At 38.7% G+C, this 19,507-nt stretch overlaps 1 protein-coding gene across 1 annotated transcript in view; it reads left to right on the top strand.

Annotated features, from left to right (window-relative positions):
• cdkal1 (CDK5 regulatory subunit associated protein 1-like 1) overlaps nt 1-19,507 on the top strand; it is a 344,073-nt gene that overhangs the window by 125,608 nt on the left and 198,958 nt on the right. Inside the window, exons 5-7 of the mRNA XM_082150344.1 lie at nt 264-360; nt 6,123-6,171; nt 13,930-14,050. Of these exons, the coding sequence (XP_082006470.1) occupies nt 264-360; nt 6,123-6,171; nt 13,930-14,050 (267 nt within the window). The remainder of the gene's footprint in view (nt 1-263; nt 361-6,122; nt 6,172-13,929; nt 14,051-19,507) is intronic.

Genomic DNA, 19,507 nt, shown 5'->3' on the forward strand with positions numbered 1-19,507 from the left:
TACCTGGGCACCGCAGCAAAAATGGCTGCCCACTGCTCTGGGGGTGTGTGTCCATGGTTTGCGCTGTGTTACTGCTTCTAATGTGTATGCACTAACTTGGATGGGTTAAAATGCATGAGAACAAATGTCAAGTATGGGTTACCATACTTGGCCTTCACGTCATGTCACTTTAATATCAGAATATGTTTGAACATTGATCAGTCATTTTTGCCACTATGCCAAACTAATGTTGATTGTGATGTTTTGTTTGTGTTTTATTTCAGGAAAGCTCAGGAGCAGAAAAAGAAGGTGGTTTTAGCGGGATGTGTGCCGCAGGCCCAGCCCAGGATGGACTATCTGAAAGACCTGAGCATCATCGGGGTAAATGCACAAGCTCATATGGAGATCCTTTCACCCTTTAATCTGATGTTCAAATGTGTTGAAGCTCAATTTATCATGCCAATGGTCCTTGCTTTCTATCCTCCTATTCTGTGTGTTGAAGGGGTGAGTGAGTAGTGCAGTGGTGTGATATTCAGGAAGTAACCATGTTTTCTGCTCAAGTTTTCAGCCCATATTTGCATTAGTTAAAGCTGGAATCAGTCAGCACGTGTGGGCGATGATTGTTTGCTCTTGACTGCACCCTTCTTACCGTTGGAAAAATCACCTTATGCAAATGGCCAGCCGTTTTGCATATTATGCCTGGGCCGTTTAGTGTCTCAGGATGTGAGCAGGATGTATGTGTGGAGAACTAATCAGTGCATTATATTTTCTAGAGAATAGAGCTCTGGAGCTTTTGGCCGTTAACTCACCAGCTGTTAGAGCTAAGCCACTGGCTTACAGAAGCAGGTGTGTTTATTGAATTTAATTACATTATTTATGGTGTGCTGTTTAACATAGCATGTGGGATTACCACCAGATTCATGTTTATGAAGGAGACGATTCATAATAAATGGCCTGAGCCTAACCGGTCATGTTTTGATAAAACATGGATATGCAAATAAACAAGCCTTGATTTTCTTTATGGTTTAAAGACAGAGGTGAGAAACTGCATTTCAAATGTGCGAAAGTCTGGAGAGATGCATTTCGTCTTGATGAGAGATTTTTTGTTGAATCATAACTCTGTGTATCCGGGAGGTTTGACCTGATGTCAGCGGATGACTGCCACTCTCCTCCGCTGTTAAACATGAGCTCTCTGTAATTCATATGTTAAGCTGAGCTGGTCGCACTGGTTACTAGCCACAGCTGGGATGATGGGGCTCAGATTGCAGTCCCACAGAGATACTTTTCCAAACGGCATCGCCCCCTTCTGTTGCTTCACCGGATCAGTTTATATCTGATGAAAATGTTGAATGGCTCCGGGGGCTTAAGTCAAACTTAACTCAGGGAAAACTAGAGAAGACAACAAAGCAACCACCTACAAAGTCTTTGATAACTGTTTTACTTGAGAAACATTTTTATATTGTTTTTGATGCACCAATTCAATAAAGTTTTAGACAAAATGTTTTAGACAGTTACTTTTTTGTTCCAAACAAAGCCAGAGCAGAACCGCTGCAACACAACCATGGGCTTTTTGTTCCTTTTGAACAAATCAGTTGAATGGATGTTTTTTTATTTATTTGTTTGTTGTTCATTTTAACAATACTTATACACTATTATTTCTTATTGATTCATAATAATAATAATAATAATAAACCTATAAAAATGGTCTTTGTCATTTTTGAAACAAAAAATGCATCTACTGCAAAGGCAGTGCAGCACATGGATGGTTTAGAGAGCACAGTGGAGTAATTACAAGCAATTGTGTTGAGTCCAATGAGAGCGTGAACATCAGAAGTGTGATGCTCCTCACCTTAAATTCTTAACATCAGTGGTAAAGAAATATGTGCCATTCATGTCTGCTTGTGGTGTGAAAGTGGCATAATGCAATATCCAAGCTTTGTAAAGTGAAGTTGAGGTATGTTGGGAACACTACAGCATTCTAGATTGAAATGTATTCATTAGGCTTGCCGCACTGTACAGTAATGGGCCTTACTTGGGTATACCTATTTACCTATGTTTATGCCAGTTATGTGGGACGGTATCTGTGGTTCCTGTGGTAACGAACAACAATTCCAGCTTGTGATAGTGATTGAAAATATCCTGCATCCGAGACTGTCACTAAATACTGCTACTGCAATTAGGCAAATCAGCAACAGCGTGCGTACAGTGTTTTATGTTGTTCTTGTGTCCTTAATTTTTAGTTGACTAGTCCAACTAATTCCTTCAAGTGTGTCAATTCATTATTTTTTTTACTAACATTTTTCAGGTTCATTTTAATTTGAGTAAAATGAAATCTAAAATTCATAGCATCACCTTCATCAATCCTGAGCTAACCATTTTTTTACACCAAATAATATTAAACGGTGTGAATATTATCATGATGTGGCAAGTCCACCATGAATATTTTGAATTGTGACCCCAAGTATTGAATTGAATTGATTCCCACACCTACTAATTCACTAATGTTAACAAGTTGAACCTTTTTTTTTTTAAAGTGTTACCAAAAATAGATAAATGAGTAAATAAGGATTTGAACCCTCATCCACTTGAATAAGTGAAAACTTTCCTGCACTATATATATATTTAAATATTTTGCATTTATTTAATTAAAACATATTTGTTGTTAGTTTTTTTTCCGTTTTTTTTCTTTCTTTTTTTTTCTGACCGTCATGGTCAGTGTGCTGGAACTGGTGGCTTGTTGCGACACCAGACAGAAGCCTTCAGCAGCAGCAGGGCTTCTCCTGCTGCGTTCATCGCTGCAGTTTAAAAACAGACAGGAGTGAGTAGAGGCTTTCTGAAAGGCTGCATTGATTGGGAGAGCAGTGATGGAGCACTCAGCCCATCCTGCACCCCTTGCAGGAGAACAAATGCGAGGTTCAATATTTGCAGAGGTGACCTGGTAACATTTCACCATCGTGGGCAAAGACACATGGACCCACTCTGCTTTGGTCAGGGGCTTGGGGATAGTAGAACATGAGCCTGGAAAACTGCAGTCTTTAACATTACAATGCACCATCTGCCAACTCCCCAGCGACAAAAGCCAAAATTGCATTTCTCTTTGCTGAGCAGATCGAAACTGCTGCCCAGATTTATCTGGAGGCTTGGAAGCATTTGATGAAGTTACCTCAGCACATCTTTGTTTTGTCTAGACAACAGACATTCACATCTGAAGCAGTTCGTCCCTTGTTGCTTTCAAGTAGTTTGCTTTAAAAACAATAACTGTGGGGAATCACAAAACCGATTTTGAAGTTCTTCTGACCAGGGCTGTATTTAAAGCATAAGACTGCAGCCGAGGGAGTCAGTAATGCTTAACAGACCGACTTCCTGCCGCTCCCAAAACATCTCTGCCAGCACATGAAAGAATCCACTCAATAAAATTACCTTTCTTCTCACTCTTTGACGTGGTGCTTGAGAGCGTGTAGCATTCAGAGCCCGTCCCGCTGTGCTTGGGGCCTAAAGTGCATTCACCTAGCGGATCTCGGACCCGTTGGTCCAGCAGGTGCTGCCCAGAGAGGGGCTGAAATTGCGCTCCCATTAGGACACAATTGATTTCTGTTTCAGTGTTTTTCATGCAATGTAACTGCAGCCAGTGGAGGCCCGGGGTCTGCAGTCTATCTCTCGGCCCACAGTACAGTTGAATTAATGGACCCGGTGGCTAGTGAAAAGCATGCACAGGCCTCGGGTCGGCCATTTAACCACAGGGTGCTGTGCACAATGGATATGAATTCCCTTTAATACTGAAGATCAGCTTCTATAATTTCACAGCCTTCTTGCAGAAATGACCTCAGCAGAGGAGGGAAAGATTACCTGCCTCCAGCTGACTCTAACCATTACAGGCTTTTTCTTTTTCTCATCTTTTTTTCTGGCTCCAACAGAAACAAAAAAGATGAAAACACAGCTGGTGAGGAATGTGTATAATTTTGCAGTGTTGGGGTTAAATTTCAAAGTGAAAATAAGCAAAATGAGTTTCTGAAGAATTCTGCAGGTTTTGTGCGGAGTGATCAGCTGATAGGATTTGATTGCTGGTTTCTTCCTGTCTCTCGGAAATACTTGATTGTGATTGGTCAGTCGTGGTATTCTTCACTGGAATATTCTTGTAGTGACACTAAACTTTAATTTATTAACTATAACTTTCAGCTGGTTTATGTAAATTGATAATGTGTGTAGTGTAAGTGTAACATTTTTATTTCTTCATATTAATTTCTTGCTTCTACATATTTTTGCTGTCTTGAAATTACATTTTACATACAATGATTTCAACTGAAATCATGTCCATACAGTTCTGTGTATATATTTGCACCGGTCAACTTTTGTTGTAGATTTATTTGTATGCTGTAGAAAATCACCACCCTTCATCCTCATGACAGACTCATCAGTTAAATAATGGTCAGACAGCTCCACACATAAATCAATTGGCATATTTCCTTGCTTTATTTCCTGAAAATAACAAATTACACGTCTAATAGTTCTCCCTTTGTCAGAGAGCTTCTTAATTACCTCATAATCCTCCTAAAATTAGTTGAATATGGTTAAATGCAGTGTTTAATCTCCCGCCGTTTACCAATGTGACATTCTAGTATTAGATATTAGAGGTTCATTATGCAGAGGAGCTTGATTTGAACCAGCTGTCAGTCACAGTTATAATGAGGATTGAACACTGACAGCAGCTACGGACTGATCTGATATGTGTTCACATCAATGCACACGACAGACACATTTTGTTTTTGGTGTATGTTTATGCTTATAAAATTGCTAGTAAAAGCTCAAATGACATAAAATATATGTAAAAGCTTAATTTCCAAATGAGCTCTGGTGTGTGTTCCTCCAACATAAGCTTCTGTTCATATCTACTCATATGCTATGCAACAGTTAGCCTAGTTACAATCCTCTAATCTGAAAGGTCGAGCAGCATTCCAAGAGTGCTCACATAACTGTCCAACAGCACTGGGACTTTTCACAGTTTGTATCACTCCGCTTGTCTATTTGTGTTAGTGTTAAAGGGATGGTTCGGAGTAAAATCAACCTAGGGTCCTTTGCACCATGACCTCGAGCCCCCCCCCCCCCCCCCCCCCCCCCCCCCATAGTTACATAGTTATGGGGCGTAGCTGTACAATGTGCTGCAGTGTATGCAGCGCATAAGGGTGCTGGATGGGAGGGGGGTGCCATTGTGGCAAAACAATCTCCTTTTATAAAACTTATGAAAGGAAACGTTTTTATTTAATTTTTGTTTAGCATTTTTAACTGATTATTTTATTTTATCAATATCAACCTCTCAACTTCCGACTACTTTAATTCTGTCCCATGACCAAAAATGGATAGGCCTAGATGTGGGAAGCGTTCTGGGGCGCAGAGCAGAAAAAAGGAAAATGTAAAATGATAAGGAACCTATTATTAGTCATTATTATAATTATTATTTTATTTTATTTTATTGAATTTTGTTTTATCACTTGAAGTCTTTAAATTGATCAACATTTAACAACGGTTAACTTTGGTTCGACTTTGCATTTCAGGGCTCGACATTAACACTCGTTTGCTTGTCCGGGACAAGTGTTTTTTATTTTTTTATTTTAAGGGGCAAGTGAAATAGATTTTTATGCTGATTTTACGAGAACGGCAACACTGATCTTGCATACCCCTCAGCAAACGTGCAGTTGCGCCCCTGGGTGCACCAGTTCTTACTGTCTTAATGTGTGAGTCATTGGATCATTCAATGGATTCATTCAAAAACACTTATTCACTCAAGAGCAAAACAAGTGACTGTTTTTATGAGTCATTGAATCGCTCATTTAAATGTCTTGTTAAACAATAAGTTTATTGGTCAAATTATAATGAACCGACTGTAGCTTTTATGCCTGAGTGAGAGTGTAGTGTTTGAGTTGAACACAATCCATAAACCGCTCTGATGGAAGACAGTGACTAGATCAGAAACTTTCAGATGACACACAACTCATATCTGCGTTTCTAAGTTTAATTGAATTTGAGGACCAGAACTTCCTGTTTGACCCCATCACCTTTTCTTCTTCAGAGTGTGTGAAGCAGGGCTAATTTGAATATGTGCAGATGACAGTCTGATGTTCTCATAATGTCTCTGTTTCTCTCTGTAGGTTCAGCAGATTGATAGAGTGGTGGAGGTTGTGGACGAGGCTGTCAAAGGTCAGTTGCTCTCTCTCACACACACACTCCCACCCTGTCTTTTTCTGTGTGAAGGTATCTGTCTCACTGCTGTGTGTTTGGAGCGGGTCTCTTATTTCACCTGTCGCATGCTCCTGGTTCATGTTGACAGATTTGGTAGAACAGTATTTCTCGTCTCTCTCTATGTTTTCTAACGTGACATTAAAATGTTACCATAGTTTAAAAGCCTTTAATATTGAATTCATACATATAAAAACACAAACCCAACACATTTTTTGTGCCAGCATTGTTGGAGGCTTGCTGTACATTTAAATTTACATTTAATAATTTAGCAGATGTTTTTATCCAAAGTGATTTACAAATGAAGTGAGCAATAGGGGAAAATATAGGGGAACAATATGCAAATGCCGTGACCAGTCTCAGCTAGACCAGCGCAGCACACGTAGCAAGGATTTTTATAGAATAGTAAGTGTTAGTATTATTGAGTCCAGGGCTCCAGACTACGACCATTTTTCCTGCCGGTGCGACCAAATATTTATTTAGGTCACGCTGGCACGACCACAACGTCACCGAGCAGCGAATGCAAACAAAATGAAAGCGAAACGACAATGCGCTACTCATTTATGCTTCACGGACCGCTTATAAGTTCGGACCAATAATAGACAACGCAGCCAGTCACGGGCCGATCTCGATCACGCGACACTGATACTATGAGATCCAGACTCTGGAGATCCAGTGAAGAAATCCATTGAATTCGCCTCAGAATTAATAACATCATCGCAGAGTTCTCTGTTATAAACCATAGATATTAGATCAAACAGCGCTGACGTGGAAACCAGGAGAAACACTTGTAGAAGGCTTTCAGTCCACAAATCAGCAACATTCACCATGGATTTAGGCTAATGTACAGTAGTAACTCTAACCGTAATAATATATTTATTAATAATAATTAAAGTTAATTTGATCTACACGCTAAATTAAGCTTAGTGCTTTATTGTCAGCCCCAGTGCTACCAGATATTTTCTGTAGAACTCAGTGGCTCTGGTGCTGCTGCCCTCAAATGTTAGTCTGGAGCCCTGTGAACTTAAAATAAACTGCACATTGTAATATCTGTATGTTAAGTCTATTTATTATTAAAGACTTTTTCAGTATTAGTTATTTTGGGGGAAATTTGAATAATTGCATAGCAAGCTGATTTAAGGTGTGCCCCTAAATTTTCTGCTTGTGAAAAAAAAGTTAGTCTGGAGCCCTGGAGTCAAATGTTGGCAAAGGAGATGAGTCTTTTTGTGTGACTTTAAGGACATTTTTACCAGTTTTATGCTGTCATGTTACAACTTTCCCCACCTATGGGACATATTGTCACATTTCACTTAAATTCTTTCGGGGTAAATGAAGAAAAAAAAAGTATACACTGTATCAATGCAACAAAACCACTTAACTGTGAGCATTAGGATGAGCTGACCACTGCTCTGCCTGTCAATTTGTCCAAACTACAGCAGCTTGAATGAAGAAACAACGGTTCTTACCCCACAGCGCTTACCCCACAGCGACAGTCATTTAGCAGACACTTTTGTCCAAAGCGACTTACAAATGAGGAATACAGCAAGCGAGTCATTTATTTATTTATTATTATTTTTTAATGAGGTTAAGTGGTCACAGAAGAGATGAGTTTTCAGCTGTCTTCTGAATATTGTCAGGGATTCTGCATTTCGGATGAGGGTGGGGAAATCATTCCACCAGCAAGGAACCGTGAATGAGAATGTTCTGGAGAGTGATTTTGTGCCTCTCTGTGATGGCTTATTGACCGATCGACGTGGGCCAATGCAGAGAAATGAAGAGAGGTGTGACATGGGCCCTTTTGGGCTCGTTGAAGACAAGACGAGCTGTAGAGTTCTGAGTCATTTGTAGAGGTTTAATTGCACATGATGGAAGTCCAGCCAGAAGAGCATTGCAGTAATCCAGCCTAGAGATCTTCCTGATGTTGTGCAGTACAAACCTGCATGATCGAGCTGTCTTTGCGATGTCGTCTTTGAAGGTCACTTTGAAGCGAGAGAGAAATATAGCAGCAGGATATTTGACAGGAGGAACAGATCCACATCAGCAGCCTCAGTGCTCATTAGTGTTGCTCAGGATTGTTCATTCACTGCATGACTACTTTTGAAGGGAAGGTGTGTGTTGCCTTGAGCACTTGTCAATGTGGAAGTTGTCATGTTACGCTACTTTTATCATACTTTGAATGTGTAGCTGGTCACACATTTAAAGTGTTGCACAAATCCTAGTGCACTGCCTACACTTACACATCTGTCCTTCAAGTCAAGTCACCTTTATTTATATAGCACTTTTTACAATACAGATTGCATCAAAGCAGCTTCACAGTGATAACATGAAAATAATACAACAAAGTTTGTTTCTAGAAGAAAATTGTGTCATTGTCCACCTTGGATTTAAGGCAGATCAATAATATTGTTGAATATTAAATGTCCCCAACTAAGCAAGCTAAAAGCCAAGGCAACAGTGGCGAGGAACCAAAACTCCATCAGGTGGCAGAATGGAGAAAAAAAACCTTGGTAGAAACCAGGCTCAGTCGGGGGCCAGTTCTCCTCTGGCCAACGAGCGAACAGTGTATGATTATGATCCAGGCAGCATTACAGGTCAGAAGTCAGATTGGATCAGAACATTCAGAATATTTATCCAGTTCCTTCTGGTTGGAAGTCGGAGTCATCACGCTGGTATGGAGACGAGTTTGTTGAGGATCAGAGCCGATGGCTGTCCTGTCGATGAGACCTTCACAGGGCTGATGAGGCTGACACTTCAGGATGCGTCATGGATGGTCCACCATCTGATCTGGAAGTGGCCGGGATCCGATGGACTGCGGTAAACCTCGGGATAAACAGAGACTAATATTAGCGTAGACGCCATCCTCCTTATGATGTAACAAGTACATCAGGATTTAATGTGGAGTGTTCCCGGTTCTGGCTGATCTAATCTATGCAGCCTAACATTGAATTATATAAGTCTATAATGTGTTATGTGTATGCTAGGCCAAAGAGATGTGTTTTTAGTCTAGATTTGAACTGACAGAGTGTGTCTGCTTCCCGGACAATGTTAGGAAGACTGTTTCCGAAGTTTTGGTGCTAAAAAGGAAATGGTTCTACCGCCAGCAGTCGATTTTGATATTCTAGGTATTATGAACTGGCCAAAATTTTGAGATCGCAATAGACGTGATGGACCATAATTGTGATTAAGAGCTCGCTCAAGTACTGGGGAGCTAAACCATTTAGTGCTTTGTGAGTGATCAGCAATATTTAACATTTTATACAATGTTTAATAGGGAGCCAATGCAGTGAATGCAATCCCAGAATGCACTGATATAAGTTCAGTGTAATGAATCAGGTCTGCTGTCACAGCAGCAGAACGCGGGACCTTTGAATGTCATCTCCATCCTGATGTGCTCTTTCAATGTGAAAAAGAGTCACTCTGTGCTCTTGAAATCTGCTCATCATTTTGTCGAGAACTTGGTGAAATATTTATCCAAGATTGCAGATTGTTCAATTTCAGCATTTAATGAAATATATTTATGCACAATAGTTATATAATTTAAAATAGCATGCAAATGTAGGGTGATTGTGATAATGCATAATGCTTCTTAGAGTGTAAACATGTTAACATCAAACTCCATTTAAATGAATTGAGTATCTAGTATACTTCAAGCGATGAAATTTGTCAGTTGTAAAAGCTAAAAAAAACAATCAAAGCTATGACTGTGGATTATTATAGTTCACATTAAATACACATTATGTACCACTATTCATCATAGCAGTCATAACTGAAGTCAACCTTTATTCTGGTATTGATCTAGTTTGGTTGTTTCCTACTATATGCAGCTGCTTCAAATCATTTGTGTCATATATTTCCCCAGATGACAAATGAGAAAAATAAAATTATATATATATATATATATAAATAATATAATATAATATAATATAATATAATATAATATAATATAATATAATATAATATAATATAATATAATATAATATAATATAAAAAACCTGGGATAAACCAAACTCATTTAGGGGACCAGTTCTCCTCTGGCCAAACAAACGGACATGGTGTGATTGTGATTCGAGGCTGCATCACAAATCAGATTTTAGATTAATTTTATTTGATATCATTCAGAATATTTCATCCAGATCCTTCTGCTTGATTATTGGGATACAGGAGGACAATGCCAGAAAGATTGCTGCATGATAAGGTCATGGCTCTCTGTTTTGGAGCAATGCAAACATTTATCTATTTTCTTATCAGAGCATGAAAAAAGTGCTTCTTAAAGTTATTCATACATTGTAAGAATGTCTCTGTCTCAAGAACTTTTTTTGCTACTCATTTCACTCTTAATATACCTGGACGTTCTGTTCCTGTGTGATGTCGTTGAGAGTATAGCATAATATCATACTTTTTGAATTTCATAAAAACGTCATTCCTCGTTATTTAGAACTGAAGAAATCCGCTTTGATACACGATAGCAGTGTTACAACTCACTGATTCAAATGATCCGTCCGAGCAAGTTTGAACGGTCAGAGTTATATAGGCTACTGTACAGTATTTGTGACTGTTGATTTAAAAATCTTGCTTTCCCCTGTTGTTTGATTTCATGGAAACAGACACCAGTGATTTTGCCAAGAGATCTCTTATTTATTTAATTATATAAGACATAGGAGGAAGAGACAATGGACCAAGCGAATGTCTAATTCAGCTTCTCAGTCATCTTCTCTACATTTCCATCTCTTCCTGATTTTCGGACAAAAGGGTTTGGTTTTTATACCACTGACCAAGAAAAAAAAAAAACTACATCACTATAGGAACACATACATTCAGCAGAAGAACATATGGTTTCCATTAACATTGGAATGTATTCCCCTTATGCTATGTCTGGTGAAACACTACATATACATTTCAGTCCAGCAGCACACACTCAAGTCCAAAGTCTCCCAAAGTCTCTCCCACATATTCACAAAATACAATGAGTACAAATAATTATGAATGTATATAAAGATTATAAAGAGATACATAATTCTACTGATTATGAATATTAATAAAAAGTAATAATAATACTAAAAACATTAAATGATGAATTTTGAGTCTTCAGTGACCCTTTAAGTGTCTTTAGCGGGGGAAAGAAGCAACATGCACGTATTGGAAAGGGCTTGAATGAAACAGGTTTGGCTCTAGATAAAAACATTAGAGGATATGGTGCCAAATGATCTTAACTTTGAACGGCCCTGAGTGTTTGAGGTGTGCACCGCTCCATTGTTTTGACGCGCTGCTCACTTTTAAGTTTTAAAGATACATTTAGTCCTGGTTCGCTTAGCATTCACACTGTCCTAATGAACCTAATGAACACCCTAATGAACAAGTCGAAGCAGCACATTTGACTGCTGATGCTGTCTTTGTCAATCGTGTTGTATTATGAACGCATGCGCTGTGTAGATAAGGCATTATAGACAGCTTTTTTTATTCTAATCGTGAGCGAAAGCTGCATCGCAGCTGGCTTGCATTAGGGTTGTCAAATTCAAATTTAATTAACACGGAAACATGGGCCGAGCGTTCCATATTCAGAAATAAGCGGTTACACATCGATCTAAGCGATCTTTACACAGCTCATTGTATGCGTGAGAATAATTTTTTTTTTTTTCAAATGAACATTATATCCTGCATTACAAGCGCAGAACTTATGGTAAAATTATGTAAAATACTCTGAGCGTTATGTAAAATAATCTGAGCGTGCACAGTTCAGAGAGCTCTCGATCTCTCCTCATTGTTACTGCTGACGCCTGAGGAATCTTAGTGATGCACCGATGTGAAAATTGTGACCGATAACCGATATTAATATTGCTGTTATGGCCGATAACGATATTTACCGATGTCAATATCTCTGTATAGAAAACCCATTTTTATGATAATCAAATAAAGAGCTATTTTCCAAAACACTTTTTTTCCCTTTTTTTTTTTTTTTTTACTTTAGAAATTACTGATATTGGGCACCTTTACCTGTGTGCAAAATATGTCATCAGATTTTCAGAAGAAAAAATTAATATTTATATAAAAATACATTTTTATAAAGGATACAAGTGTGTCCTGAATTCACACTATGAAAAAGGATGAAAAGACAATGAATAGGCAATGTCAATGTCTGAGAGTTTTGTATAACATTGCATATAATGTGTGCTGGTCAACTTGTCTAAAATTAAGAAACCCCTAGAAAACAGTAAAAAAATAAAAAAATAAAAATAAAAAAAACATAGGAACATTGTGTACAATTAAGATAGGCTACTTAATTTATTATTCCAATATCCAAATAGGATACTAAATACCACAGGGAAAAGGGCTTCTATTTGTGACGTGCTGTCTTTGCATTTGAACATTGCACATTTGAACAGGACACGCATTAGCTGAATAAATGTTAGCCAATACAAACATATTTATAGAAAACGGTTGACAATGAATAGACAGGAGTCCAATAATAGCATAACAAATCACTTATTCTAAAAATAATATCAAGTATAAGTTAGACGAATTCGACATATAGCCTAATGAGGGCTGTGTTAACAGTAAAACGTCCGCCTTTAATGAATTTTAAAAACACGGATGGATAATACAAAATGCTTTCTGACATTTTGACAGAAAAAAAACAAAAAAAAAACAAGCAAGAACAAAATTTAAACTCAGCCCGTCAATTTTCATTTTACAATTATCTTCTCTCTCTCTGTGTGCGCGCGTCCGTGTTTGTGAGAGAGAGCTCGCACAGCACTGGGTAGCCTACTTTTTAATCTATAAATAACGAACGTGCTAGTTTTCATACAAAATAAATATGTAACATAATTAGGTACTTTAGTTATTATTAACACAATAACGTAACACATGAAGGCTACGTTTCTCAACACTGAGAATGAATAAATAAACGCCTGTATCTCCAGACTCGCGCTTATCGGTAATCCACAAATCACACGGGCTGTCACTTTTGGGAAAAATCTAATTCGAACGGGTATCAAATATCAAGCAATGTATTCCAATATATCCAAATATCTACGAGTCAAAAAACGATCAGTCAAAAAATGTGTCATGAAGAGGAAAAAAACATAAGTCGCACTGGACTATGTCGCATTTATTTAGAAATGTATTTCACAAAAAAAAAAAAAAAAAAAAAACTGTTACGGACGGGACAGTTCTCCGTTCCGCTCTGAAAGCGGCACTAAAAGACTGCTTTAAAACTTTCACAGAGACCTCAAACAGAAAGCACAAAGCCTGTCTTTAAATTTAATTTCGTTTTGTATTAATTGTATCTTAATTTTGATTGATGTTTCATCAACCAATTGCCTGGATTTAATAAATGAGAAGTAAATATAGTAGAAAATAGATAATCACGACACGGAGGCGCCGGCGCGTGAACCTGGAGCTTGTCTCATAAATGAACCGAAACTCAGTGATAAGGTAGCCTACTTGGCTCACAGTCCTGAGATATATATAGAAAGCTTGAAATGTGTACCTTTAAACAGAACAATTCAAAACGAAAGAAAACAGACTGTTCTCTGCTTATGTCATCCGTATGAAATGTGCATTTCTCTCTGGTGCTTTCAACCATTAACCTAAAGTTAATGTGTGATTTATGTTGGAATGGAACACAATCCTTTATCCTCTTTGGCATCAATCTGTATTCATGGCTTGTGGCATGATGATTCTGTGCCATTCCTTGTGTGTGACGCTGTGTTTGTGTTCAAGGTCACTCTGTGCGTCTGCTGGGTCAGAAGAAGGAGAAAGGGAAACGATTGGGAGGAGCGCGGCTGGATTTGCCCAAGATCAGAAAGAACCCGCTGATTGAAATAATTTCCATCAATACAGGGTAAGCTGTGCGCCGTACAAACATTCATGAACAATTCACAGTCATCAGAGGATTCTGTTTCCAGCTGAACGATCACATTGTGTGTTTGTAGCTAATTAACCAAATTTTGAGGACAAATTTGTACCCATAAGTGAGCTAAACCTTTCAAAATCTCCCAAAAACTCCCTCAATTGTAAAAAACTGTAAAAAAATTAATTCCTGTTGATGTTTGGTGTAATGACAGTATGAAGCCATCAACACTTACTGCTGGATAAAGATGCATTGTTTAAGCTGTTCATGTTTCTTTCATTAAGAATGAGCCTCCTTGGGCACTGATGGTTCTTTGCTAATGGTGACTTTTGTCGCTGATCTACAGACTTGACTGATGTGGCTGAATCGAGAAGCGTTTTTATTGATTCATCAGTACTGGAGCACAGCCCCACATCATATTTTGATGCTCTTTTTTTGATGCAGTTATGGATATATGTATAGGCTACTGTATAGTTATTTACCTGTAGTGCAGAGTCATTCATCGTTGCTTCATTGTTGACAAACAATAGAAGCCATTTGCAAGTTTGTTTTCTACATTACAATGGATTGTAGGTGAATATCTGGGCCATTCTACAGAATTGGTTCAAAGTCAGAGTTGGAAACGTCTTGAATTTAATTAAATTTTTCCACAAATGTTTGTATGTATGCAAATTGTATAATATCCAAGGTAAACATTTCTAGTAATTGTGCAGTTAATTATCATATTGTATTTTCAGAAAGTTTTGGAATATTTTTATCTGGTCTATCAATGCCCCTGGTTGAATCCCAACATGATGTTCTGCTGATGGTGAAGCATGGAAGAGTGTGATCTCTGTTCCATTAGTGTCACCAAACAGAACTGCAAAAATGATGCCACTCTCCCTGTCTGCCATTGGTCGGTTGAACAGGTAGTTCATAGTTGGTGTTATAATGTCATCCTAAAAAGTCATTGGGGCTTTTCACACTTGAAGTAGTTGAACCCTGGGTCATTCTAAACCCCGGTAAAGGGAATCCTGGGTTATCTTGCTTCGCATTTCACACTGGTCATAATTAACACGGTGTTAACAATTAATCCTGGGTATTCATAAGCTGACGTTTTACAATGGACATTCCTAAACCCTGGGTTAATGTTCTTATAGCATATATGTGGTGTCAGTGTCATTGATTGGATGAACGCAGCACGCGACCTGTTTACATAAAAGCTTTAGCATTGCACATCCTCGTATTGCCAACTTGTACTACTATCGAGTTTATACTGAATGGAAATATTGGAATGTAAAGGTTAGAATGAAACTCTCTTCTTCATTCGTATTGTTGCGTTTTCTTTCAGCATTTGATTTTTTTTCTTTTTTTCCTCAAATGTTAAATTTACTGTTATACAATGCACAGTGTTTCTGTGACTTTTCATAGTTCCTACGAGTATGCGGTTAGCTTTCTGTTGCTAAACAACCAGCGGTAACATTTTAACACTACGAGTACACTATGTAGCCAGTGCATCAGTATTACAATATCATAACAGTGGAATTTGATGTAGTCAAAACTCTGCTTGCATATTTCAAGGGGTTATGGGTAATATTGACCCCAGGACATACATGGATACATAGTTTTACTGTAATTCTGCCACAAATAATGTCCATCTGGACTAGGGCTGTAACTTTTGAGAAAAATCTAATTTGAACGGATATCAAATATCAAGCAATGTATTAGAATATATTCCAATATCTTCGAGTAAAATGTAAAATGAAGTTAACGAACAACCGCGATCCATCAGGAAACGCCACATGGTCGCTGAATTTCACTGCGCTTCATGAAGAGTTTTTCTTTTGCGTGAAAAAGCCGCTCGCCAGAGATGTGTTAAAAGATAGCGGACTGCATTCATGATTAGGCTACCGGTATAATAATCCTCCTGGCGCCAGGTCTGAGTGAGTAATTTATTCTCTTACCTTTGTTCCTTGATTAACATTAATGATACTTTAAGACCAGCCGCTGCTGACAGAGACGCGATCTGATACGCGTCCCATTTTCTCACATATCTCTACGTTCATTTAAGACTTTATTTAAATAATTTACTGCTCTTATGAGGACACTCGACAAAACGGACATTTGGCATAATTTGTGTGTTATGGTTTGTTCAAGTCCGATAGAGAACTCGATACTGACACGCGTCTTTTCTGTGTGTCGTGTGTGTGTGTGTGTAATAGGCAGGAATTAAAGCGCGGTCTCTTAAGTCTTGTCGTTATCTTCCATTTTCAAAACAAGCTGGCTATTGGTTAAATTTACAAGCTTACATGGGCCTACGCTACAATACGTTTAGAGCGGCCGCTACCGGATGAGATGGCAAACAATAAAATAAAAAGCAAACGGTCGAATCATAGACTGTAAAAAATGCGCAAAACATGGCACTTAAAAAAAACGGATCGTTTGTTCACATTGACCGTATGAGTTTTACATTGCTGGACATGACCTTCAGTGAACTGACAGCCAGACCTGAGCTTTCCGCACACCATAGACCATTTGATGTATTCATCAGTGTCATATTGTTTGTGTCACTGACAGATAATCATCTTAATCATTGACATCCAGGGTGTCAGTGCTGCAGAAGAAATCTGAGTGCCGTCGGTCCCTCGTTTGCAGGCCTCCAGAGGTCCATCGCTCTTCACGTCTGCCGCTTCTAATCTGCCTGTTTGTTCGACAGAATTCAACAAATTCCCCAGCATGACGGTAGCTTAATTAGAAACTCGTTGCTTAGTGCCAGTTAGAAGCAAATGAGATGCAAATAGTAACACCTCGAGACGCAGAGGAGAGTCATCCTGGCAGGAGAACATGCTGTTTGGGGACTTTGTGACTTTCTGCTGGGTTTTTCTGTACAGTGAAGTTTGTATATTACTGAAGACTTCCTCATGAGGATTTTCTCAACAAATACTGTCGGAGCAAAGTGTAGCTGCTAGTCGTGTGTTTGAGGTCGTTTATTGAAGGAAATTAATTATCTTTCTCATACATATTGTCTTAAAGAGCTCTAGCCCTTCACTATTAGCCTGATGTTAATTTAAGGAGCAACCTCATGGGAGGATCCTGAGCTCTTCTCAAACAGCCTAACAGGGATTGTTCACCCAAAAATTTGCATTTTCATCAATTACTCACTGTCATGTCGTTTCTAACCCATAAGATTTTGTTAATCTTCGAAACCCAAATGAAGATTTGTGATTTTAATAAAATCTGATTTCTGTCCCTCCATTGAAAGTCCATTCACCCAAAACTCTGATGCTTTAAAATGTTCATAAAGAGATTGTAGAATAAATCCATATGAATTGAGTGGTTGAGTCCAAGTCTTCTGAAGAGACACTATCACTTTATATGATTAACAGATTTAATTTAGGCTTTTATTTGCATATAAACATTGATCAACGGACATGCTCAAAACAGACAGTTGAGACAGTTATGCCCCTCTTTTTTTCTTTTCTTTTTTCAGTCTGCCGTGGTACTGACTTTACAGCTGACTTTTACCACACTGTTAACATGATGGTGTCATCTGGAGGGGAAACACAGCTAAACTTCTGTGTTTCCCCTATAGCAATAGGCTAGAGCCCGACCGATATATCGGCGGGCCGATATTATCGGCCGATATTAGGCATTTTCCAAACTATCGGTATCGGCATTTATAATGGCCGATAAATGAATATTTAAAAAATAAAATAAAAGCGGACGAAACACCCTTCAACCATGTTATGAGTATTGGCGCTGCATAGTTTGTCCACAAGAGGGCACTATACAAGGAATATCGCTAACATCAGTAGCCGCGTTTGCACTGTCGGGCCAGGGCCGGGCCGTGCTAGTGCGTGCCAGGGCCAGTCGCGTTTCCACTGTCACTTCCCGGGCTTGATCGGGGCTTACTCGGGGCCAACGGCCAGGATTTATGGCCCGTCGAATACCTTGGGCCAGAGCGGGCCAGCTCGGGCCAGAAGAGTGGTTACGAACAGAGGTGGAGTTCACCTGAGTCGGGAGACGGCAGCGCCAGATGATTCTGTAAGCATTAAAGACTTTTAAAATAATTTAACTCGCGTTCATGTTTGAATGCCTTGTGTTTGTGATGCAAAAGACTATGCGCGCTAACCATTACCATAGTAAACGCAGTAAACGCTTGAAGATACGCATAGTAAAAAAACATAGTGAACGCTTGAAGAAATCCAACCAATCATAAAGGCTATCACACAGTCATGTTTTTATTTTATCTGTCAGTAGCCTACGTCTCGTCTCTTTCTATGTTCACACTTAGCGTCTTTTTTGACAAGAAAAAGTTAACAACGGCGTTTTTTTGCAAAAAAAAAACGCTGGCAGCGTTCGGTTACAAATAGCAGCCGAGCGCGTCTTTTGTGGCTGGCGCATATACTGACGCGTCTTGACCATGCGTCAACATACGACGAAAAGGGTACCCCCATAACTATGGAGGTATTTTTGGTGCAAAACTACTGAACGCCTGTGACAGTGGAATTTGAAGTTGTAGAGAATAGCCACACATGTGTATCAGTAAATTTGAAGTCACAGAGAGAAATGTTTTAAGAGTTGCAAACTTGTAGACTTTTTTTATCTTCCACAAACACAACACAACAGTTACACCTTCTCAAATTCTTCATTGCAGGTGCACAAATCCTATTCTACAAATCACAAATTAAGAAACTCATACGCTCACATTTTTGCTACAGTTGCTGCAGTGAATATGGTGCAAAACGCATTTACACACCCGCATCAAGAAATGTGAAGTCACGGAGAAATTTTGCTCATCTGCAAATCAGTATGTGAATTCATCCAATGAGAGTTGCACACTTGTAGAATATTTTCTCACAAATGTCTTGTATATTTTTCTAGCACAAACACAAGTACATAACTACAGCTGCTTGAATCTGCTGCGACGAATCTCAAACACTGTTTTTCGCTTTCAAGTGACAAGTTTCGCGCGCTCTCCCTTTTGCACCAAGTGCACCGTGAAATGTGGGGCAAAAATGAGTTGTGCATCTGTAGAGGCAGTGGGCGGAGCCTACATGAATATTCATGAGTTTCCCGGGCATGTGCGTGGAACTGCTCATTCTAGTTCACGCTCCTCGTTTCTCAGCAGGTTTAATGGATTATTTCAAAAAAGGTAAATATAGTTTCAGCGCGAACTTAAACTACAATTGTGTATCGTTTTGTTAAATTCATAATGTTTTTATTAATTCGTCACTGACTGAATGATTGCTGGCATTCACTTCGTGTAGGCCTATATACAGTAGCTACAGCAAACTTCAACTCGCCGTATAAATTGCACCTTGCGAAGCTTTAAAACTGTGGCTTTTACTAATTATTATCATTTGTTGATTGCAATAAATTAAATAAACCCTCATAAATGTATCTGTGGGCTAACACTTTTTAATATATATATATAATATATCCTGGTGTGATTGTTCTTAAATTCTT

Source organism: Leuciscus leuciscus (assembly GCF_965113295.1).
Source record: "Leuciscus leuciscus genome assembly, chromosome: 20".
Classification (NCBI taxonomy): Eukaryota; Metazoa; Chordata; class Actinopteri; order Cypriniformes; family Leuciscidae; genus Leuciscus; species Leuciscus leuciscus.